The 25,319-nt window shown below is 38.4% G+C and overlaps 1 protein-coding gene across 7 annotated transcripts in view; it reads left to right on the forward strand.

Annotated features, from left to right (window-relative positions):
* amph (amphiphysin) overlaps positions 1-24,530 on the forward strand; it is a 32,392-nt gene extending 7,862 nt beyond the window's left edge. For 2 of the 7 annotated variants that reach the window (XM_042429933.1, XM_042429936.1), the window contains 19 exons: positions 297-391; positions 2,410-2,505; positions 2,595-2,702; positions 7,341-7,426; positions 7,890-7,965; positions 8,234-8,316; positions 9,166-9,304; positions 13,347-13,466; positions 13,623-13,706; positions 14,229-14,255; positions 14,482-14,505; positions 15,101-16,810; positions 18,529-18,570; positions 19,486-19,716; positions 21,045-21,095; positions 21,410-21,463; positions 22,169-22,357; positions 22,963-23,064; positions 23,322-24,530. In XM_042429933.1, the coding sequence (XP_042285867.1) occupies positions 297-391; positions 2,410-2,505; positions 2,595-2,702; positions 7,341-7,426; positions 7,890-7,965; positions 8,234-8,316; positions 9,166-9,304; positions 13,347-13,466; positions 13,623-13,706; positions 14,229-14,255; positions 14,482-14,505; positions 15,101-16,810; positions 18,529-18,570; positions 19,486-19,716; positions 21,045-21,095; positions 21,410-21,463; positions 22,169-22,357; positions 22,963-23,064; positions 23,322-23,426 (3,422 nt within the window). In that variant the 3' untranslated portion in view covers positions 23,427-24,530. The other 5 variants (XM_042429934.1, XM_042429937.1, XM_042429938.1 and 2 more) reach the window with 5 other exon arrangements.
* The last annotated feature ends 789 nt before the right edge of the window (positions 24,531-25,319 follow it).

Genomic DNA, 25,319 nt, shown 5'->3' on the forward strand with positions numbered 1-25,319 from the left:
TTTCTTCTTGTTTTCAAAAAAAATACTCTTCTGTTAGCTTCTTTAGTGCTGTATCTTCTTTGGAATATTGGTAAGAGCAGGTAGCAGTTAGCAGTTGACAGCTAGCTAGTTGTTTTGATTTGAAAAATATATCCAAAGATGATGTTTCCCCTTTGTTCTTGCTGATCAGTGCTGTTACTTCTATAGAGTCCTTTCTAAAGATTTTTGACTGTACAACAATTTTCCATTTTTAACATTTCATCAAAGTCTTATCGTGTTTCGACGTCCATCAGCTCATTGTGTTTTTGTTTCTGCAGGGATGCAGCAGGCCTCCATCAACCTGACACAGTCTCTCCATGAAGTCTACGAACCCGACTGGCACGGCAAAGACGATGTCATGACCATTGGGAAGGTTAGAAAAATGACACTCAAAATGATACACATAACAGGACAACACCTGAACGCATCACATAAACATGACAGGACACTTGAACGCAGCACCATATTATCAAAGTTATTAAATGATATGTTATGACCTGGCTCGGGGAAGTAACATGAACGAAGGAAAACTGAACTAGAAAATACAAAGCTGCAAGCAGCGATGAATGGACCCTCGCATCTTGCCCACGTCAGAGTGAACAGCACCCGTGGTATCACTACTGGAGGTCAGTTGACACAGCTCTGAATTTTCAGGATTATTGGACACTGTGTGAATGGGTAAAATATTATTTCAATGGAGATGACATATTGTAAACTGTGTAAACATTTTATGAACTATGTGTCATTTAGGCTTCACTTCCTGTTGCCTGTAGGCAATACTACATGAGTGAAATATTAATGCATATATTTAGTGAAGGTCGCTTGACATGCATACGCATTTTCATGAATATCAGACATTGCACAAAGGAGTTAAATGTTACTTCCTGTGTCCACTATGTGGCGCTAGATAACACCTAATTATTCCTCATGTTGCTGTATATCATGTGTCAACCACATCATGTAAATTTCATGTAAATCAGATTATGTGTCACATAAGGCTGACTTCCTGTTATCAGTAGGTGGCGCTATGACTATGACTCAATATTGACAAGCAGATGTGTTCAGGCCTGGACTCTCATCAAACACGAGAAATGTGGGGCAGATTGGACAAAGTCCAGTGGAGTTACAACAACTTCCTGTTTCATGTTTTGGGAGAAATTGACCGGCATGCCACGCAACTGACCCTAACCCAACTCAAAAGCTTCACACTTTAGCATCGCAAAGGTCTTTAGATGTAATCTACCAACTCCCTGTTGGGCTTAAGTTATGGCTCCAAGCAGCTTTTTTTACAGTCTGGAGATGTTACATCTTCCTACCAATTTTTGCACATCTATGTCAAATTTAACGGGGGGGGGGACTTTGACCTTGAAATTTTCTAGGGGGCGCCATGGGGCCATTTTGTCACACCCAAAGCCAAGACTCATATCAGATATCAAGTTACGCCACTTCTGATGCATGTGCAAAGTTTTGTGAGTCTTTGAGCACTCCTAGCACCTTAAAAATGATGTTTTTGTGCATCCTAACGGCCTCAAATGTGTTCATAAAATGAGAATTGATGTATGAAATCCAAAATGGCAGATTTCCTGTTGGGCAATTTAAAAAAAAAAAGTATTACATCCAGAATGATGAGAGCAATAAACCCACTGAATTTCATGAACATCCAAGCAATTCGATCCCAACATGTCCCTGTGTTTGGGGGCGCTATGGAGCCTGCTGGCCACACCCGAGCCCAATCACTACAGAACTTTGCAATTTTCACCAGTTCTAACATGTGTGCCTAATTTCATGAGTTTTCAAGCATCCCAAGGCCCTCAAAAATGCAATGGTGTGGAGGGAAAATAATCTTCACAAAAACAATAGGTTCCTCGCATTTTCGGTGCCTAACGATATGGTGTGGAGGAGACTGCTGCTGCAGAGTCTGCTGGCTGAGAGAGAGAGGGTGGGGAGGTGGAGGAAGGGCCTTTTTGTAGATTGATCAGCTGCCACTGATTGGACAGGACCAATAATAAGTGTCAGCTCCCTGAAACAAAGGGCAGGTACACAGAACACAGGACATAACATATGATTTTTAAATATCAATCCTAAGTCGCTAAGAGAAAAGCGCTGAGACTGCTTGTGTAGAACTAGCGAAAGTTTAAATATACAGCAGGTATTAATCCACAGTAATGTGATATATATATAGGAAAATCAACTGAGTTGAGAGCAGCAACAACGCTATCAGTAGACACAGTCGGCAACCGGAAATGATACAATACGCTTACCGTAGCACGTCAGCACATCTTGATGGCTGCACAAAGTTGAGTTTGTTACTAGTGACATCACAGAGTAGATGTGTGGACAATGAGACATTTTGATGTGTTGCGGTATGATGAGCTGTGTGTTTTCCCGCAGGACTGTGATGCACTGTGGGAAGACTTCCATAACAAACTGGTGGACTCGACGCTGCTGAATTTGGACGCGTACCTGCAGCAGTTTCCAGACCTGAAGGTAACAGTTTGTAATGGGAACAAAAATATTGACATGTTGATGTAGAAGCTGAATGATCGTCTGAAAGCTGAAACCTGGTGATGTTTCAGAATCGTGTGGCCAAAAGAAGTCGTAAACTCATTGACTATGACAGCGCTCGGCATCATGTGGAAACTCTACAGACTTCTGGGATGAAGAACGACCGAAAGATGATGAAGGTTAGTCGACTCGTCTTTGATTAAAACTGTTGAATGCTAGAGCTCGAGAAGTTAAAGGCCCAGATGAATAAATCTCATCATGTGACACAATGAACAGTTCAACAGTCTGTTTCTGTTGAACTGTTTAATCAGTCATCACATAATAATGATAATAATAATAATAATAACTTTATAGCACCTTTCATACAACAAATGCAGCTCAAAGTGCTTTACAACAAAAGAAATTACACGCACCAAGTGCTTCACATGAAAAGGACATAAAAAAAACATAAAAGCATGTAAAAAAAAAAGAATGTAACATAAGATATTAAAGAGACAAATACATCTGATTGACAAGAGCCGTAACACTGTTTACATAAAAGTTGGTAAACTCTTCAAGTACAGGCGTGGACTGCCCGTCCACCTCAAGGTGTAATTATCAGTCTGTACAGCTTGATGCACCTGGTGTGGAAGTTAGTATGCACATAGACTATCTCAGTGGGCTTTTCAGTGCAGTACAGTGTATGTGTCAACCTGTCCCTTTATTTCATGACAAAATATACCAAAATAATAAAGGAAAAGGAGGGAACAACACCACACAAATATATTGAATAAAAAGGGGAAAGGAAGGGGGAAGATGACTAAGTGCTGAGTGTTTGTGGACATAAAACCCACTTGATGAGGGTGAACATTAGGAACATTACTAAAAATAAGATTAAATAAAGGGAAAATACAATACACAGCATGCGTACTTCAGTGGTGGTAATTTGAGACTTAATAAGCGAAAACTCAGGAAGTATTTCACCATGTGTACACAATCTATAAATCAGCGCCGAGGTCTCTGAAGCCATAAGCGTAGCAGAACCTCTCTTTTCCCAACGGACACAGACTCACCACCAGTCTTGATTAACCAACATATGCTTCTTTCATTTACCCCAGAACATCTTCCCATGGGTTTAACCTCGCTGTGGGTCTGATCTGTGTCAGGTGCAACCCCAAGCTGCCCCAGAAAAACACCACCCTTAGTGGTGCTGCGGGGGTTAAAAAACACACCACGGTCTTTTCTCAAACCTACCAACCACTGACCTCAGCACCCATGTAACATAAGATGGAAAATTAAATCCACTTGATAATAATAATAGAAATAAGATAAAATAAAGTGAAAATAGAATAAAATCCACTTGATAATAAAAATAAGATAAAATAGATAGAGTGAAACTAAAAATACATAGAATGTGTAAAATATAATAAAAACAAATTAAAACATAGAATACATAGAATGTATAAAATAAAGTGCAGTAGTGCATAAATGCAAAGCAGACTGAGCGGAAAGCTAGTTAAAAATGAAGAGATACATTTTTATTTTCCTTTTAAAAATATCTAGCGAGCTGCTTCCCTGATATCTATCGGTAGTGTTTCCATAGTTTTGGGGCGTAATTGACAAAAGCTACATCCCCGATTTTCTTTCAGCTGTTGCTGGAATCTCCAGTAAACCAGCAGCAGATGATCACAGTGTTCTTGAAGGCAAATAGTTAACAAGGCAGTTAACAATGTAGCTTGGACCTAGCCCATTAAGGGTTTTGTATGTAACACATTCTCACTTCCAACTCATCACAGACCGAAGCTTGGTCAGGATCCCGTGACTCCACTTTTTAACACATTGGGTTCCCCTTTAGCATCATTTTTCAATGTGCAGTATCACGGCAGTCACTGTTAAAAAATAATTATATTTTATGGCGTGACAATGCTGTGGTTAAGGTCTGGTTAGGTTTAGGCACAAAAACCACTTGGTTAGTGTTAGGAAATGATCATGGTTTGGGTTAAAATAAAAAATAGAATTAAAATGGCGAGGTGGTCTCAAACCCTCTACCTCCTAATAAGAAAGTCAGCTTATATATATGTCATGTGAAGTACATCACTTCAGAAATGTTGATATGATACATATTGTTGAAATGTTGATATACTCCATATTACAGGTGTTTAAATGTAGATATTCAACGTATCTGTGGTTTGCAGAAATGTACAAAGCCAAAGTTTTATTCTGGTGACCAGGCTGAAATTTGTCACTTGACGTCATCGGTCTCATGGCATCTATTTCAGATGTTGTGGGAGTTCAACAGAAGTCTATCAGACTACCCTCCACGTTGAAAAATGATGCTAAAGGGGTCCTGACCAAGCTTCCATATGTGACGAGTTGGGAGTGAGAGTGGGCGGTTTTTTTCAGGAGGCCAGTAAAAAGTGCATCACAGTAATGAAATCAGCTTGAAATGAAGGCATGAGTCAGTTTTTCAGCAGCTTTTTGATTTATAAATGGTCGAACTTTTGCTGTGTTTCTAAGGTGGAAAAATGATATTTTCATCACCTTGTTAATGTGGGACCTGAAACTTATAATAACACCAAGACTTATAACCTCAGATTTAATCCAGGGAGTTAATTTCCTCAGATTATTAAACAGCATTTATCTGTTTGTTTTTGGGGTCAACTAGAAAAATCTCAGTTTTATCCTCATTTAACTTTAAGAAATTATTGCTCATCCATTTATTTATTGCCAGAAGACAGGTAGTAATGGAGTTTATAGCTGCAGCATCATTTGGTTCAGTGGAGATGTACAGTTGTTTGTCATCTGTGTAACTATGGAAACATAGATTGTGCTCTCTGATGATGTCACCATGTGGCAGCATGTATAGTGAGAACAATAATGGACCAAGGCAGCTCCCTTGTGGAACCCCAAAGCAGTTGTCATGTTCCTCAGACACACGATCTCCAAGACTGACGTCAAACTTTCTCCCTTTGATGTTTGTTTTGAACCAGTTTTAAAAAAACGGTCGAAAAAACAACCCACTTTTCAAGATGATTGATTAGGATGATATGATGACTGATCAATCAGTCATAATGTTTATTATGAATGTTTGGAACATATGAGAAAAAAACTAAAGAATGATGTAGTTAGACTTGTGCAGAGTTAATAACAGTTTGTGTGTGTGTGTTAGTATTTTTAATACAACCTGAGACCATAATTAAATAAAACGCATTATTGTTATTTGTTATTATATCATCACACATTCTTTAATACAGAGGCACTGAACGCAGGTCGGAGTCGGTGTGGACTGAATTGATATAATGCTGTCCTCTTCTTTTGTTGAGTGAGGGGGAGGAGGACAAGATCATCATCACTGGATGATGATCTCCGACCTGCATTCAGCATCTCTGTCCACAGAAGCAGCCGTCTGTCAGCTGCAGCTCCTGATGAGCCGAGAAGACAAACTGCTTCATCAGGCTGACTGACAGCTTATTGAACCAAAACAGTTTGCATGTCGGCTCCACGGGAAGAAATCCACAGTGTTTGTATTTATAAATACATGATGATGATGATGCATATTAGGGGTGTGCCCAAATACGTTATTCGGCAAAGCACAAATAGTGGGTTAGGGTTAGGGTTTTTTTTACGAACATTTGTTTCATACATATATAAATATTTTAAACATGTCAAATACCAGTTTGCAGGTTGGTTACATCACTATCTCAGTGTCTCTCCTCTGCTCTGCTGTGACGTCTATCAGCAGGTCTCAACAAGGGGAGTCACATCCACCTGCTACATGATGCACATTTCCTTATTCTGACATCACTCCCAGAGTTGGGGGTGTTCCCCAGAGATAAAGCTGAGTTACTAACACACACAGAGTGCTCCCAAGGGACTCTCCATAACCTGTTGTTCCCCTTCTCCTTTCCACAAAATTAGGTTGTAAAAAATAGCCCATAAATGAAAAGTGCAAAGAAATAATGGCCTTTGAAGTTCTTCCCTACACGTCACACACTGTGCTGTCTCTGTGTTATAGGTGTATAACTAGGTAGAGGTCTGTTAGCTCAGTAGTCAGTGCAGTCATCTATGATCTGGGAGACCTCCTTTGTCAGGTAGTTTATTCATGAACACTCATTGTAACACTTTAATTTTCTAAAATTAAAATCGTAATAAAAACAAAAACAGGATTTTTAAGTCTCTTTCCACTTTTATTTGAATACAAATACAAATAATTTTGCTGTCTCAACAAATATAGATACAAATACAAATACTGGGCTCTCTGCACATCCCTAATGCATATGATACATGATACATCAATGTATTGATTCATTGGCTTTATTTCTCTGCCCACTGTAGGGAGTGAACCTACAGGCAGCTCACAGACAGACCGGGAGCTGATCAATCAATGTAGATATGATAAATAAGTGAGAAACACATACAGCGGGATATTCAACACCCCACATGGGCCTTCGCGGCAAACAGCTGTCTGTGCAGATTATGCTTCATGATTGGTTTTTACTTTTATTCACTGTGTGAAAACTCAGAAAATTCAACCTCATTCTGAAAAAAAAATCTGTCATAATATTTACGCTCTGTGTGAAAGTGCTCATGACAAAAACAACAGTTTGAAAAAACATATCGACATGCTAATTAATCGCACAAAAAAAAGGCCCCCAGTGTGTAAAGGCCTTTAATCTGCTCTGTGCTGATCAATGATCCAGTGCTGTGGAGTCCTTATTCACAGAAACTGCAAAGATTTGATGATATGTGTAAAATTTTTACCTGTTTTAGGAGGCAGGTTTTCACCTATTCATGTCACCTGTACAGGTGTATTATTTTACTTTGATCTGTGTTTGCAGGCAGAGGATGAGTTGAAGAAGGCCCAGAGAGTGTTTGATGAGCTGAATGTTGGTCTGCAGGATGAACTGCCCACTCTCTGGGACAGGTGAGCCGAATTATATACACACCTGTCTGATATGCCAAGATCTGTTATTGCTGAACAGGAAGAGTGATGCATAACCACTACAGTGTGTACAGTTTGATTACATGTTTCTATGGAAACTGGGCTGCAGTATGTGGTTTGTGTTTGATGCTGAATGATTCAAGCAGTCCTCTCTGACTAATCAGCCTGGCTGACACCATGAATTAATGAGACATTTAAAGTCCCAACATTTCACTGAAAGTCAAATTTCTGTGATAAACCACCTCTATACTGAAGCTGCAGAGTCCTCATGTGTTTGCAGAACTGTAACTCTCATCACTGTAGATCCTGTCAGTTTTGGCACTTATCACTTCAGACTGGACTGTTCAGTTCAGAGACACACTGAGGAAAAGAAGTTTACTAAAGAAAAGTTCAATCTAACGATCAAATCAGCAGCTCTAACACTTTCTGTCTTTCTGCTGTGCAGCCGGGTCGGATTCTACATCAGCACTTACAAGAGTGTGACAAATCTGGAGGCAAAGTTTCACCGTGAGATTTCTCTGGTGAGGTGGGGGAGGGGTCAGTGTTTGATTCCACTGAAACAGTTGTTTTTAGACACTTTGTCATGTAATTATTAACAGACGATAGCATTGTGCTTTCCCTTCGGTGAAGGTCATGTGACCAATGTGACCTCACATGTTATCTGGACGTCACATCTGTGGAAGTTTAAAGTTGTTTCATGTATAGGTCAATAAAATTGAGAAACCGTGTGATTGTTGTTGAATTTACTGTTTATCCTTATAATCTAAATTAATTTAACATTTTCTCCAGGTGTGTAGGCAGCTGTATGAAGTGATGACTCAACTTGCTGAGCAGCATTCTGACAAAATGTTCACCATCCAAGGAGCACCGAGGTCAGTGCAAGCTTTCACTATACAAATCTATTCACTTTTCATAGGGTCAGATTTTCAAAATATTCCAGTTATGAAGTGTTAAATGCACAACACCCACACAGATATACAGGTAGGAAACTATATAAACATATATATATATATATATATATATATATATATCAAGTTTGTTTAAGATGTTTTTAGTAGTAAACAAAGATAATGAATCATCGAAAATACATACTGAAATTCCACTATACAGCACCTCTATATCTAAATGAATATGTAATCATATTACTGGAAGTTTGGGTACCAGGTTGCTGAGATTAACTTTTATAATGAAAATACAATCTGTAGTTTTCTTGATACTAAAGACAGTTTTTTTTGTCATTACTGTGATATACGGAAGTTTCTCATACATTAAAATCCCATTGTGTTTTTTTGTGAGCGATCATTTTTTAAAGATGTTCTGATGTTAGAAGTTGTGTAATTTTAGGGTTAACCCCTTGTTTTATGTCCTGAATGCCTACAGAATAATCAGGATTTAGATAATCAGAGATGATGTGATGTGTGTATGAAACATTCATTAATTTACATCTATTTCTTTGTTACAAAGCCTGCATTCCTACTTTATTGTGCACTTAGAAATATGATATATAAGTTACCACCATCTGTTAGACCTGTTTCTGTTAGACATGTTTCTGTTAGACGTGTTTCTGTTAGACATGTTTCTGTTAGACGTGTTTCTGTTAGACATGTTTCTGTGTTAGATGTGTTTCTTTGTTAGATGTGTTTCTCTGTTAGACGTATATTGCATCCAGCCAATCACATTCTGACTTCCTGTGTTCATGTGGTTTGTATCTACTCCCTCAGTGATTCAGGACCACTGCGGCTTGCCAGAACGCCTTCACCACCAGAAGATGAGAGTCCACCTGAGAGCCCAGATGCCAGCTCCAATCACATGCTCCGCCCCGTCTCACCTGGACCTCCACGGCCCAAATCCCCAATACAGGTAGATCTAATCCTGACTGGATCCAGATCCCCAATACAAGTAGATCTAATCCTGACCGGGTCCAGATCCCCAATACAGGTAGATCTAATCCTGACTGGATCCAGATCCCCAATACAAGTAGATCTAATCCTGACCGGGTTCAGATCCCCAATACAGGTAGATCTTATTCTGACTGGATCCAGATCCCCACAACAGCTATATCTAATCCTAGTTGATCCAAAGTGTGTATTTATGAAATGTCTCAGTCCAGTCTTCCTCAGAGTTAAACCAGGACTGAAACCAGTCCTCTTCAGAGTTAAACCAGGACTGAAACCAGTCCTCCTTGGACAGAAAATTCATTATATGTATTTAATTATCATAAACACTTTGTGTGTACATATAACTCTTTAGTGAAACATTTAACTTCTGAGCCTTTACAGGTGGAGTACAAGATGGATTTTTGTGACGTCACTGTTCAGAAACACACAGTAATAGTTTAAACATGTCTTAAATATAGCCTTGCTATTGGTAATTTAAGCAAATCAATAAATAATTGAAATATTCAAATGCATTATTTTTATCACTGTAACTGTGGCAGCATCAGATGAGCTCTCCCAATCAAAAAACCTTTTTTTTCATTTTGACCACAGTCTTGGACAAAGTTATTTTAAGTTGTCTTGTTTTAAAAAAAAAAGATAATATAGCAGAGAGTTATTTTTTCTGTGTTACTGTCATCAGAACTGATCGCTTGTTGGTTCAGTCCAACTATTCATCAACAGGAACCTTCACATTAACTTTCTGTGGCTGTTTTTCTTTGCTGCACACTTTTGTCTGTTCATTGGTGAGTGAATATGTAACTGCAGTTTTTTTGTCATTTGTCTGTGTTACTGTATGTGTTGAGTGAATATATAACAATAGATATGTTGAAGTAGAATATTGCCTTGTGTATTCGATCTCTCATTGTCGGTGATAGCTTCAATAGCATTTACGTGTTTGTCAAATGTATTTGGACAAATATGCATCTATATGTGAAGACATACAGTTTCTTTCTAGAGCATTGGTTCCTAGTCAGTTCCACTTGTTGACAATTATGCTAACATTAGCTAACTATTTATGATGAGTTGGACTAACTCTATCTGGATGCTGTAGAGAGTTTTAAAATAACTAAACGACAGTAGTTCAAAATTCAGCCTTCATAACACTTCAGCAGAAACGGTGCACATGTGGAACTGTGCACCTCTGAAACATCTCAAAAACAAAGTTTATTGATACATCTGTGAATGTTTGTCACAATCATCCAGGTGGACTGGAGCGAGAAATCTTTTTTACTTTCTATGTTTGAATTGTAAACATTTTTAGTTAGCAGTCGTCAGACTCACAGAGCGTTTTAGTTCAACAGTGTTTTACATGACTGTACTGTATCCAAACAACCAGAAGAGGGACAGTCAGCATTATGTTTAAAGTCCACTGGATTCGGCTGCATCATGGCTGTTGGAGGCAGTCTGCTGTGGTCACAGCTGGTATGTTCATGTCCATGAGCTCGGAGCCCAAAGCGTCTCACTGCTGCTCTTTTCTCATCTCCACTTTCTTTACACTCTTGTTCAGTTCACATCTCTGAAGCCAGAAATTCACTATGAATGTATGTAAATGCTGATATTTATTGACAGTTGACTTAAAATGTATATTTAAGAGACTGAATTGAAAGAGAGGTTTAAAGAAAAATTAAATGTATGTGACATATTGTACATAATAAGGAAAGCTGACGAAGTATGTGAGTTCTTCGGTGTTTAGATACAACTGTGATGTCCCCATTTTAAAGCGGGATGATGCAAAGAGCTGACAGTAGTGGTGGTGAAGAGCTGCGAGCTCGGGCCGAAGATCTGGATGAATGAGATGAGGAGCAGGACTCTGATGGGCTCAGTGGATTTGATGAACACTGAGGCGAAAATGGTGGAGGAGTGTTGACACTGAAATGACAGCTGACAGCAGCGGTTTTAAAGTTTGACAGTAACGAGATGATTTGCTCACAGAATTTGTGGTGAAATCTGACTGGTTTAACTGAAAGAATGAACGGCCTCAGCCAGTTGATTAAGTTTGAAGCGAGAAAAGGAAGAGATGAACATGTAATAAAATAGAGGAAACATTAAGATTAAGCATTAAGTGTTCCTTTTCTGAACTTTTACTTCATCTGACCTAAGCTGCTACAGCCTGTTTCACTGTAATGTCAATTATTGTCATTATTTTATGATCACAATATTGTCTAAAGAAACAAATACAAGTTAAGAGATATATTAATATTTTAAATGTGTGATCACAAGAAAAGCTTGTCTTCTTAAGTTTACTTCCATACAGCCCACAACCCTTGCTTGGCAAGCACAATGATGATACAGCTAAAACAGTTTTACAGTACTTAAAACATCAATTACTGTTTTAATAAGCTGCAGATGTGTTGTCCATATTCCTTTACAATACAAAAACTGTCAGTAAAACAACTCTAGACTACAGTATAGATGTTTCTGCTCTGCTTCTGAAACGTTTTAGTGGACAAATGTGCTGAACGAGTCCTGATGGAGTCCTAATGCAGCCGGGTCCAGTTGACATAAAGTTACCTGTTACTTACACATAAAGTATTGGGAACCAGTGTTGTAGAATATATCATCCTCCATCATGTTGTAGTCGTGTGTGTTGTAGACTTCAGATCATCAAACTAAACACTGATGCTTCCTGGAAGCATCTTCAGCCTGTTGTCATACTGACGTGTCATATGTCTCCATCCTGCTCATGTCTGGTGTGGTGCCATGGTAAGTAACCATGTCACATTGAGTTGGTGGTGGTGAACCTCTGTAGCGCTGTAGCAGAGTCATCTGTATGAGCTTTATTTAGTCTTGGTTGGCTAAGACATTTTTAGTGGATTAGTGATGTTTTACTGAAGTGCACAATTCATACTTCCTGGAAAATATGCACTAATGTATCTTTATCTTTTTTAAGTAAAATTAAAGAGATTTAATAATACTTAATAATTGGTCAATATATCCCATTGATTATTAAAACATGTTACCAACTTCATCGCTGACACGTGGGAATGCAGTGACATCACAGTGACAACAGATGAGTTGCAAACAAACTGAAATGAACACACTTGAGCATCTGTTAAAAGTCTTTATAACTACAGGAAGTGTGAGGGGTCAAAGTAGAAAATGTATTGGACATTCATGACAGCTTTAGTAAAATTCTTCCCTTGTTTTTCTCCTTTAAACCAATAGTTTATATGTTTAAAGTGGGTGTGTGTTCACAATCTGCTCATGTCGTAGTGATGTCATCACATCTGCTGATCTCAGCAATGAAACTGTTGAGTAAGAATTTGATTATATTCCACAGCCATTTTTTTTATTTAATAAGCATTAGATTTAAAGACTGCTGTCATCTGCAGTAAAACATCTTTAAAAATATGGGAGGAAGTCTCCAGATTGATTAGTTGAAAAAATGTATCAACATTAGTCCACTAAGAATTTCTTGAGTCAAGAGTCTTGATTAGTTGATTGATTTTTCTTAGCTGTCAAATAAATAGTACCTTTATAGAAATAGATAAATGTTTAATTTATAGAAATAAATAAAATGGTACATTTATAGAAACATTTCAATTGTACATTCATAGAAATAGATAAAGGAAACGTATTGGAAATAAAGCCGTTGAGAGTAAACAGCATGTTTCCATAAAAGTACATTAGCTGATTCTGTAGACTTGTAGTAACTGAATGAATGGAAGGAACATATTACAATACTGAATTTCTCAGCATGGGGCTCACCACCCTACATGGGCTCTCTTGTTATGGAGAAGGTTTCTTAAAGTTTACATGTAAACATTGATATTTTGCAGCAATGTGTGTGTTAATAATAATGATATACTGGGAGGAGTTTTTTCTCCTTTAAAATGACATGGAGTGTTGTACCATTGTCCACATGCCCCTGCCATGCTCTTTGATTGAGAGCACAAACAGTAAATTGATCACAAAAGTAAAGAAATTCTGCTTGATTAAATCTGCTCATGGTTGTGTTTTGGCAGCTTAAAAAGGGACCCCCGGTGCCTCCACCACCAAAGGTAACCCCCACCAAGGAGGTGGCCGAGGAGCAGATCATCGACCTGTTTGGAGGAGAATTCTTACCAGCGCCTTCACCATCGCAGGTCTGTGTACATTAACAACTCCTAACAGCAATGTAGAGATATGACAGACTCATGCTCATTTTCTTTCCAACAACTTGTACTGTGCAACAAAAGCCTGTACTTGTACTTGTACACCTGTTTATCTGTTACCTACTTTTGTTTTTTTGTTGTCCACAGCCCAATGAAAGACCAGGAGAATCTCTTCTCGACATGGACTTTGACGCTTTTCAGCCTGACGAAAGTGTCTCACCAATACCACAGGTTCGATTCTTTAATTGACCAATAACATTCACATTTCTTATTAAAATAGATGTAGAATGGTGTGAAAACTACATTTTACTGGAAGGAACTGTCAGATGACACAAAAGTGGATCAATACAAGAAAACTTATGAATCTGATCAATTTTTAATCAGAACTGAATGACGAATAATGAAGAGCTGATTCAAATAAACAAAACCAGGATATACGGGAGTCATTAAAGAAAACATCAGTCAGTAAAGGTGACACATCACGAGTCCAGGGGCAGTACAAAGTACTACAGAGGACTACAGAGTGTGTGTATGTGAGTGTGTAACCTCTGTTATATACGTATGTATAAAGTATATATATATCATATATCATATGTATATATATATATATATATATATATATATATATATATATATATATACCAGAAGTCTGTCCCTGTTAATCCCATCAGGAGCTGTCGGACTGTTAATAGTAATCTGTATAAACTTGTTTTCTTGACTTTGTTAACCATATTAATGTGCTCTCACCTGCAGACAGCTGTGCCTTGGGATATGTGGTCGGTGAGTAAAGTCTTCTGTCTTAATCTAAAAAAAACTATTATAATTTTATACTATTATGCCACAAGCATGAACATTTAGTTAATCCTCCAAATTTACACCCAAATTATAATGGAGGGTAAAACCCACTTTATGGGGGGATTAGAGAATTAATAATAATGTGTAGTTTAAAAATGAACAGTTCTGCACATATGAAACATCTTAAATGTCTTTCTGTTTGTTTTTCAAGGCAAACGCCCAACCAGTGCAGCCTGTAAGTCAACACTGTAACACAACATCTTCACTATTTGTTTCACTATTTGTTTCACTATTTGTTTGACTGATGGAGAGTGAGTGCTGTGTTAAAGTTCATTCTGCTATATATCATTTTATTCACTTCATTTATACAGCTGAACTGGCTGCACAAAGATAACACTGGTCACCAGATGAGTCCTGTGTTGGGACTTTGTTTTCTGTTTTACTGTTGATTTCAAAATAAATTTGAATGACTAAATTACACTCCTACCTGAATGCACTTTTTTTGTATTGTAGCTCTGTTGGTCATGTTTTTCATTTTTAGAAGTGTCTTAATTTATCCAGAATTCACAGTGAACGAGTCTTCCTGAAAGCAGGCAACAACTCAACACAAAACTCAGACATGTACCTTCAATCTGTTAATTAGATCTAAGAGCAAGTCAAAGTCTGTCTTTGTGCAACCAGTCTCTACTTTCTTAAACCATTTCTATCAACTACACAAAAACACACTTAGTATTTATTCACCTCCATGCACTGGCCTTCCAGTCGGATTCATTATTGTGGGTTTCGAGTCGGGGATTGTCAAACTTTAATTCCCTGAATCTCCCAAACAGGCTGCAGACACCAGCTTTGTCGCCGACTGGTCCGCTGACTTTGGTTCAGTGACAGCAAATGGAGATGCTGCTTCAGGAGCTGAGGCCCCCACCGATCTTGGGGCCCCTACTGCTCCTGGGGCCACTGCTGCAGGGCCAGAGGGGGCGGAGGGCAGGGCACAGAGTGGGGCTCAGGGCTGGCCCCAGGGAGACTCCTGTCAGCCAGGTGGAGACACACCTACACTTCCTCATCCGCAGGACAGTGAGGCAGCCATAGCACCTGAAGATGAGGTTAGCAGCCGGGACCACAATCCTCTAACTTACCCCAACCTCCATCCCTCTGCAGTCGGAGGTGATGAAGCTGAGACAGAGCAGGTAGATTCAGGGGGAGATGTAGCAGGGAAGGAAGACCGCAGGAAGTCAACCCCAGGACTTATTTTCACTAACGAGTACGGTGAACAGATTCAGGACAGCACTGAGGACAGAGGGGAGAAGTGGTCCAGGTCTCCTGATGGGTCTGGGTCTGAGTATGAGACTGCTGAGGAATGGGGTGATGGAGGTCAGGGTGGGGACTGGGCAAGTGCAGATGATGAACTTTCATATGAAGATCCTCCCCAGCGGGGAGATGTTGCAAAAAGTAGAATTGATGGTGAGGCCACAGATCAGCCTCAAACAGTGTCAGCAGATAAAAATATTAATTGTTTAGCTGAAGACAAGCCACCAGAAAAACAACCTGACCTCACAAGTCCTTCTGAAACACAGGGAGGAGGTGCGTTTGATTCTGATCCTTCAGCTGAAACACAGGGAGGAGGTGCGTTTGATTCTGATCCTTTTGCTGAAACACAGGGAGGAGGTGCGTTTGATTCTGATCCTTTTGCTGAGACACAGGGAGGAGGTGCGTTTGATTCTGATCCTGCAGCTGAAACACAGGGAGGAGGTGCATTTGATTCTGACCCCTTTGCTGAAACACAGGGAGGAGGTGCGTTTGATTCTGACCCCTTTGCTGAAACACAGGGAGGAGGTGCGTTTGATTCTGATCCTTTTGCTGAAACACAGGGAGGAGGTGCGTTTGATTCTGACCCCTTTGCTGAAACAGAGGGAGGAGGTGCATTTGATTCTGACCCCTTTGCTGAAACACAGGGAGGAGGTGCGTTTGATTCTGACCCCTTTGCTGAAACACAGGGAGGAGGTGCGTTTGATTCTGATCCTTCAGCTGAAACACAGGGAGGAGGTGCGTTTGATTCTGATCCCTTTGCTGAAACACAGGGAGGAGGTGCGTTTGATTCTGATCCTTTTGCTGAAACACAGGGAGGAGGTGCGTTTGATTCTGATCCCTTTGCTGAAACACAGTTTGGAGACAGGATGGGTGGCTTTAAATGTGATCCATTTGCTGAGACCTCAGGAGAAGGTGATGTTGTGGCCGCCAGTGATGGAAGAACTGGGTGGGATACAGATCCATTTGCCAACAGTCTCCCAGCAGCGCCTTCAGATACTGAAGGTCCTGCCACCAACACCACATCTTGGCAGGAAGTCAGTAACAATATTGGCTTCTACTCTTCTGTCACTCAAGAAAACTCTGCGTCCTTCTCTGGCACAGCAGCACAAGGAATTAAAGATGTAAGCATTCCCAGAATTCACAAAGAACCAGAAAATTCAGACATGTCCGAAGATGAGGCTGCAAACCGGAGATTTGGAAAGTTGTACCAAGAGCTAGATACAGAAAAGGAAGAGGTACTTGACTTCCTCCCCTTCTCAGTGTGGTATATTAGCATAGAGTAGACTAGAAATCTATCTTTTACCTTCCCACAGATTGAGCAACCCCACCTGGATCCCAACCTGAGCTCCTCAGCCTCTCCTCTTGCTTGCTTGTTCATTCCATAAACCATTTTCACATCAAATCCATCTTTACAATACATTTCAGACTCATCTTACCGTAAGGCTTCTAATACTAACTTGTGTCTTTGCAATTTAATTTAGGTGAACAAAGAATTTAATGGATTTTCACAGGTAAATTTTCTAGTCAATCTAAAAATGTGTTTGCAGCATTTGGTATTTATCACATGGTTTAGTCAGATAGTTCTGATATTTTTATTGATTGCTGTTCAGTAGAAGTAGAAGTTTCAACCTTTCAGATCTGAGTTAACTCTTAGTGACCAAGACTGCAAGTTTTACTTTCTATTTACAATTTTACCTATGAGCATAACGAAGACACAGTAAACACTGGATGAGCAGAGAAACAAAGACATCACTTTGTTAAATAAATGTATAATTATCATTATTATGGATAAATACATTTCTTTTACATTATATTTTGTTTATCCACCAGTCAGCCTCTTCAGTGTTTGAAACCCAAAGTTTCGGAGGTGATCACCCTCCAGCACAGAGAATAACAGTGAATTGGATGGCTTTTCCAATGACTCATTACAGGCTTTACCTACTTTGATCATTTGATCATTTCTGAATTAGACTGAATTAGAAGGATCTGTTAGTAAGTTTGTTACAGTTTTGAGTTAAGTTTTATAGTTTTATGTGCAGTTTATTGGGATCTCTCCCAAAAGGGAACAATTCCAAAGTCTATGAGAAATTCAACCATTTGTGGTAATTCCAGCCCATCCTCAAAAGAAAAACGACAGTATAGGTCGAAAATTCAGCCGGCCAAAATTACCTATAGTTATGTTTGAGTGACAGACATCATCTAGCAGCCAATTATGACCTGGAGAAGTGATACAGTTCAGAGTATCTTAATATAAGGTGACAAATTTCCATATTCGGAGGTGGCGGTTTGGATGGATGAGATAGATATGAGTCAGGATAGTTTTTAAAAACTGTCACTATGATTGTTGTTGTGTTTACTGTTGCCATGATGACAAAGTTTGCTTAACTTTAAGAAAGTGCAAACCCACACCACATTTCAAGTGATCATTTTAACCCAAACCATAATCTTTACACTAACCCTAACCAAGTGGTTTTTGTGCCTAAACCTAACCAGACCTTAACCGCAGTGCTATCACACCATAAAACATCATTATTTTTTAACAGTGATTTGTAATGGTTTCGGAAAGCACCAATAGAGGCAACATATTAGAAAACGCTCCTATGGGTTGTTCTGGTGTGCATGGTACAATCGACCTATTTGATCGTTTAATTATGAGGATGTGTTGGGTAAATTAGGACAGAGCTGTGGTATCATTTCATCCTCTGTATCCAAACATATAATGTATTCAGTCACTGCAGAGGTCAGAGGTCAGCACTGTCTTTTTAGGTGCTGAAACATAAAAGATTTTTCTGGGAGACTGAGCATAACTGCATGGTTACATCATCAAACCCTTTTTCCCAGAAAAGTCCCATCTTTTAATACTTTTCCCTCTTTTCTGTAAATAATTGTGTTTCTAGGTCTTGATTGCCAGTTGTGACTCTTCTTCTCTATTTCTAAAACATGCACGCTGAAGGATGCAGCTGCCCCATCATTTTTTGCTGATTTTGATAAGATGGTGAGTTAATATTTTTGGTAAAGTATGTATCATATGTCATTTAAGTTATATGATGGTGATGGTGTTTTCATTGTATTTTTTTTCTGTTGAAAAGTTTTGCAGTTCTGTCCTTTAATCTCTTAGTTGTGTAAGTTTTCGTGAGGATTTCTGTCAAATATATTTCTTCTCTGTTTGATCTGCATTTTTTTAACTTTAGGAATATATTCTGTTAACTCTTTCTCTGATTGTAACAAAGTAATATATGTATATTCTATTTTCTCATCATTTATAAATGGGATTGTCCTTCCAAGAAAAATGACACAACAGCTGCCCAAAAACAACATATAGTTATGTTTCAGTGACAGCTGCCATCTAGTGGCTGAAATAATTGTGACCCAGCGCAATGGTGCAGTTGAGATGACATATATATGTGTGGACAGATTTCCTCATTCAGAGGAGGAGGGGTGGATGGAGGCATTAACCCAATAGTGGACTTTGCTGCAGGCACCAGATTAGGAATCCTACATGCCTACGTGTTGTACTGGAGTGTGTGGTCAACGGACCTGTTTGGTTGTTTAATTTGGAGGACTTGTTGGTATAAATGTTAATCTAGTTCTGATATCAGCTCTGTTCCACTCTGCTGTCAGTTCTTTGTCAGGTCATTTACCATTTTCCACCTGGTAGCAGTTTGTATCGGACACTGCTGTGAACATGTTTGTACCATGTGGGAGGAACTTCTAACTTTTAAGTGATGAAGTAAGATGTGAAGAAAACCAGCTTCATCAGTGGTTGATTTAGACATGTAAAAGCTCTTGATAAGAATCTGAGCCTGCCACTGAATTTCGTGCAAAATGTCAGTGGCATTAAGTGCCACCAGCCAACTATGGAACTGTTAAAAGGGTTGATCTCTGTCTTTGTTTGCACATTTGGCAAAAGAACGAAGCCTCTGAGACACAAGCTGCTGCCATGACAGAACCTGTAGAGCCACAAGAGGAGCCTGCAGCTCCTCCTGCTGGAGAGGTGGAGGAGCCTGCTGCTCCTCCTGCTGGAGAGGTGGAGGAGCCTGCTGCTCCTCCTGCTGAAGAGGTGGAGCAGCCTGCAGCTCCCCCTACTGGAGAGGAAGACACAGCAGAAAGCTCTGGTAGTCCAAAGGAGGAGAAACTTGCTGTGAGTTTTGATAACAAGACCTCATTGTAACTGTCTGTCAGGCTGTACCTGTGATTATCATCATCATCATCATCATCATCATCATGACTGATCATGTTACCAACAGCTTTAACTAATGTGTAAACCATTAGTTGATTGAAAAGAATCAGTTCAATCAGTTATTTTTGAGTGAATATGTCGGAGAGGGTCAAGCTTGGTGAGGTATATTTTAATACTGAAGCAGTATTTTTGTCAACAGTGATTGAACAATTGAATAATTGAAGTACTTATGGAACATTTTGACTGAAAACACATACAGTATAAAATAAAAATAAAGTAGTTTACATTCTTTTTTATTTAGTTCTATTAACACCATTCTATATGCCTTCTTTTGTTTTAAATCCATCTGTTTTTTGGGTTTTCTAATGAGCCTTATGAATATATCTTGTGGTTATTTTGAGTTTGTGAGTACATTTTACATTATGCATACTAAACTATAATATCTGTAAAACAAACAAACAAACAAACAAAAACAGCTACATAGATAACAGCAGCAATTTATCTGATTATTTTTGAATTACCAGGATAAAGTCAAACTGAGTTTAGTAATCATTGAAGATTTATTAGTCGACGATTGTTTAAATTTAAAATCTAATACTATTTGTTTAATCATATAATCATTTTGTGTTTGATACTGACTATAAAGGTTTAAATGTTTGAGCAGCAGTTTAACAGTTAAAACAAAGTTAAAAGTAAACTTAAACAGCACCGAATGATTTAAGTTTTGGTCCAAATCAATGTAACATGCGTGTATGATTGTTCTTGACAATATTTTACTCATTTTGCTGATATTCGTATTTTGATGTTTTGACTTGAGGAAATGCCATTTTCAGTGGAGTTATTCTTTTCATCAGTAGATTAAAAGGAAGAACTCCACATTAAACATTTCCTGGTTTAATGTAATTAAAGATGTGTAAATGTGAAGCTACGTCCTTGAGGAAAAGGTCAGAGTTAAGATATCAGTGTTACAGAATACTGAACTGTTTTTCATTCATGAGAAGCGTTGAGCCTGAAGGTTCATTATGTAATGCTAAAATATTCAGTCATACTATAGGAATTGTTACTAGATGGAATTGTGTATATGATTAAATGATACTGAAAACTATTAATTTCCAACGTAAATACACTTAGATGCCCAAAATGTCGATCCTACACAGGTGTTTAATCTGTAAAATTGCTGAATTACTTAACTGATCTGCAGCAGATGCTAACAACTATGCTTAACTCAGCATGTGACTTTAAAAAAGTTTTTGTTCCTGTGGAATGAAATATTTTCTGTCTGCACACAGACTCCTTCAGCTGAAGAGGCCGAAATATCTCCAAATGAAGCTGCTCCATCAGTAAATATCACTAAACTTTCATCAATGACCATAACTGACCATTACTGAGTTATTATATCAATTAGAAATGATGAGACAGCTAATATTCTGGCTTTTGATTTGAGTGAATCACCACTTCCTAAACATGTATTGTTTGGAATTTTGCATGTGAGTACTGGAGCACTAATTGTATGCCTTCATATATGAATGTAAATCATTAACAACCAGATCACAGGATGTTAAAATTCTTTTTGTATTGTATAGTAATATTTCAGAAAGTGTCAGAGCAGATATGTAATAAAACAATTGTTTAAATACTTGTTTTGTGTACAAAGGAATCAGTTTCTGCTCCAGAGGAAAAGAAGGAAAGTCCTGTGGATGAAGCTTCGGTAAATATTTCCAAACTCAGCATAATCAGTCTTGACAAATGTAAGATTGAGAGGATCACGCAATCATAGGAGTAAAACAGAAATACAAGATCAAAGCACATGATATAGATACTAAATAGAGGATAAAAATGTGTCAAAGTGTATTGTGAAAATGACCAGATATGATGATACAATCATCATCACTCAGTAATTCTGATTAATGTTAAAGTTCATTTCAAGTTCAGTTGGGGATCATCAGCAAACACAAAGGAGTTTTTGTAACCAGGTTAGTTAGTTCTTCATCTGTTTAGGAAGTTTTATTGAAAGGTGGTTGATTTTATTTTTCTAACTTATCTTATTGTCTATTTGGTGATTTTTTGCTTATTTTGGGCTCCAGTTTTACTTTTGTTGTTGAGTTTCTTTTCGTGTTAACATGGAGAGCTGCAAGTTTAATTTGATTGTAACTGTAAATATCATCTTATTCTAGAGTTTTAGTTGTTTTTTTTTTGCATGTTAATACACCTAAGGTACTGTTGTATCAGTAAATCATTTATCATTGGATATCTCCTGTATATTGAATAATAAATAAAATGTGAGTACAAAATAGATGTAAATTTAAACTACTATTATCATATTAACCCTAACCTAATATTCTGTTGTTTGTGTGATAAAGAGAGAAAGTGAAAGTTATTGATGTGAGGGCTAAAAGCTGTTTGTCTTCCACAGGAAAAGATGCCAATCCCGTCTGTGGTAATTGAGCCTGCTTCCAGCAATGAAGGTGATGATGACCGTGATGCTGACATCATCTCTCCTACCACCATCAGTGACAACGGTGTGACTGCTGAAAACCAAACCATCAAACACATGAGTCCGTCCGGTGGAGTCTCAGGACTTCCTGATGACTTTTTGTACAAGGTGGGACTTTCTTGAGATAATTGTTATGGCGACACACTTGACAAATGTATTTTGGGTTAAATGCTTAATGCTTTGCTCCAGAGGGATGCAATTTGTGTCCAATTTCGTAATCTCAAAATGTCAAACGTTGTAAAAGTTATCCAGCTGATCTTTTTACAGCTACATCCATGCCTGTGTGTCAACAGGAAGCGCTGAGATGCAAATGGAGAATGAAACTCTATAAAACAGATTTGCCTTCATGTAAACACACAAAATATGACATTACAAGTTAATATCAATGATGTCACAAAACATATTGATTGTTGCTGGCTGTTAAAGAACAATTACAGTCAGCAGATCAGCAAGAGTGAACAAATACATGAAAATCATTACATGTGACATAACTAAGACTGAGAATGTCCAATCAACATCTGACACTCTTCAATTCATTCACATATTATAATGTATCATTCATTCATGGATGGAGATTTCTGAATAGTCTAAGTTCCCAAACTAACCCTAAATGAAGGAAATTAAAAATGAGCAAAAACAGCATACACTTCAAAGGGTTAATATGCCCAATTTGTTGTCACAGCAGAAGTGGTGACAGTGTTTTCCTCCTGTAGGTGGAGACGATCCATGATTTTGAGGCTGCAAATTCTGATGAACTAGAACTGAAGAGAGGTGATGTGGTGTTGGTGGTTCCCACTGCCTCTGTAGAGGATCAGGTAAGCAAAGCCTTTCATTAGTGACATTAATGTCACTGATGAAAGGCCAGCATCATCCTGGAAAGATGGAGTTAACAGAGCAGTTGTAAACACAACAGATCAATGAACATCTGTACATAAACATGAGTGTATGGTACAAATGCTGCAATAGTTGTGACACCAAACAACATGATTCTTAAACACTTAATAGGGTCAGTGGGGTTGAAGATTTGAACTCAGACAGGTAATCATGTTTTTTTCTGTGGCTGTTGTTGCAGGATGCTGGCTGGCTCACAGGGATCAAAGAAAATGACTGGTTAACACTGGGAGCTGGTGCTGAAAAAGGACTTTTCCCAGAGAACTTTACGCAGCGTTTGGAGTAAGAAGACTCTTAAGCTGGTGGAAAAAATAAGCAGAAGTGAGAGACATGGGTGCATAAGTCATCAAGTCAGCATGTAGCCAACCCCTTTTCTGAAAAAAAAACAACAACCTTGTAACCTGCTGCAGCGGTATGCTGGACAACTTAAGGCTTTCTTTGGTAGATGAAACTTTTCGGTCTACAGAAATGAATAAACACTAGTACTATTCCCAGCATTACGGAAAATTAAGAAGCATGATGTGATAGTATGATCTACCCTTATCTGGAAATAAGATGTTTTTTTGAAAGCAAGCAAAAAATGATGTATGGTTTATAGGGAATGTTGCAATCTGTACATGTTCACACCCACAAACCTACAAAAGGAGGAAAATTGTTTCTGAAGAAAAACAACAACAACAACAACAACAAAAGAAACAACTGTACCTTCTTTGCACCAAGTGTGTTGTACTGATTTTGTTGCTCTGTTGTGGAATATATCAGAATTTGTAGTGCTGTGATCTCTTTAAATGTTATGTATAACATGAAACTCTTGAGTTTGTTGGTTTTTTCAGGTATGTTATCACTGTTTGTATGTTTCTGTAACATCATGAGTGTGTGTGTCTGTGGGGACGTTTTGTTTGGCATATGTGGTAAAGAATTAAGTCATTGATGAGTGTTGCTGTGGTTTTGCCAAAACAAATATTGACATGTATTATTTTAACATAGGGACACAAAGCAATGCACATCAAGCATGAGAATCTAAAATATTTATAATAGTAAGAGTTCCAAGATGAGCAAATTAAGTATTTCCCCACTATTGAAAATATCTTTGTATAACTAACATGTCATCTAAAATCCTATTTTCAAGACACCAAGCCATCCAGAAGGCAGTTCAATCTTATCAGCTATTTCTTTCGAAATGCATAATTACAGAGAAGGTATTAAAAAATCCAATTTGCAATCTATGTTGTTGGTATATATCAGTTCTCTGTATTACAACAGTTTCATAAATCAACACGTATGATGTCACTTCCTTTGATAGTGAAGTTAATTGTCAATGTAGACCCTTTTGTGATGTACATACCATAAACATCTATGTGACAGTCAATAAATAAGACTTCATAAGTTACAATTTGTCAGTTTTTTTGAGCTAGTTATAGTTGTGACTTGGAAATCATCACTGATCTGGTCTCAAAGAGTATGTCAGCACACCATGAGGAGTCCTGCTTCACGATTGTTAAAGTTTCAGTGGAGTGTCCTCTTCAAATTTTTTCACAAACCAGATGAGAGAAACCTTTAATTAAAGGATAAGTGATAAAAACCACTCCAAGATGAGTATTGGGTGAATACATTTTTCTTGAGGTCATAGAGACTTGGAAATAGACTTTAGGGGGGTTAGGGGTTAGGGTTAGGGTTAGGGGTTAGGGTTAGGTATGGGGGTAAAACGAGGTTTGTCTCGCTGGACAAAACGGGACAAATGTGAATAATGTTTGATAGGGAGGTCATAGAGACTTGGAACCAAGCTCCATCCCCACTAATTCAGGTATTTTTTGAAATGGCTGTATCTCAGGAACGGAAGGTCGTAGAGACATGGGTCTAAGACTGGCGTGTTCAGAGCCCCCGAATTATGTCTGACACCATCCACTCCCGAGTCTCTACGACATTTGGTTCCCAAGTTATAGAGCAAAATGTCCTCCCCATTGGAAATGAATGGGATGAAAATTTCAGCAAGTGTGGAGGCCGAAATCGAGCACGCAGAAAGTATTTAGGAGCACGTTTCAGGTCATTTGGAGTCTATTCGTACCACCCATGGAGTGACTTTTCGAAAAATCTTGACACCCATGAGAGATGAGGTAGGCATTAAGGTATAAGAGGTAGGTAAGTATTTTGAAGGTAAGTCGTGGACTGTTTGGTCGGT

Source organism: Thunnus maccoyii, chromosome 12 (assembly GCF_910596095.1).
Source record: "Thunnus maccoyii chromosome 12, fThuMac1.1, whole genome shotgun sequence".
Taxonomy (NCBI): Eukaryota; Metazoa; Chordata; class Actinopteri; order Scombriformes; family Scombridae; genus Thunnus; species Thunnus maccoyii.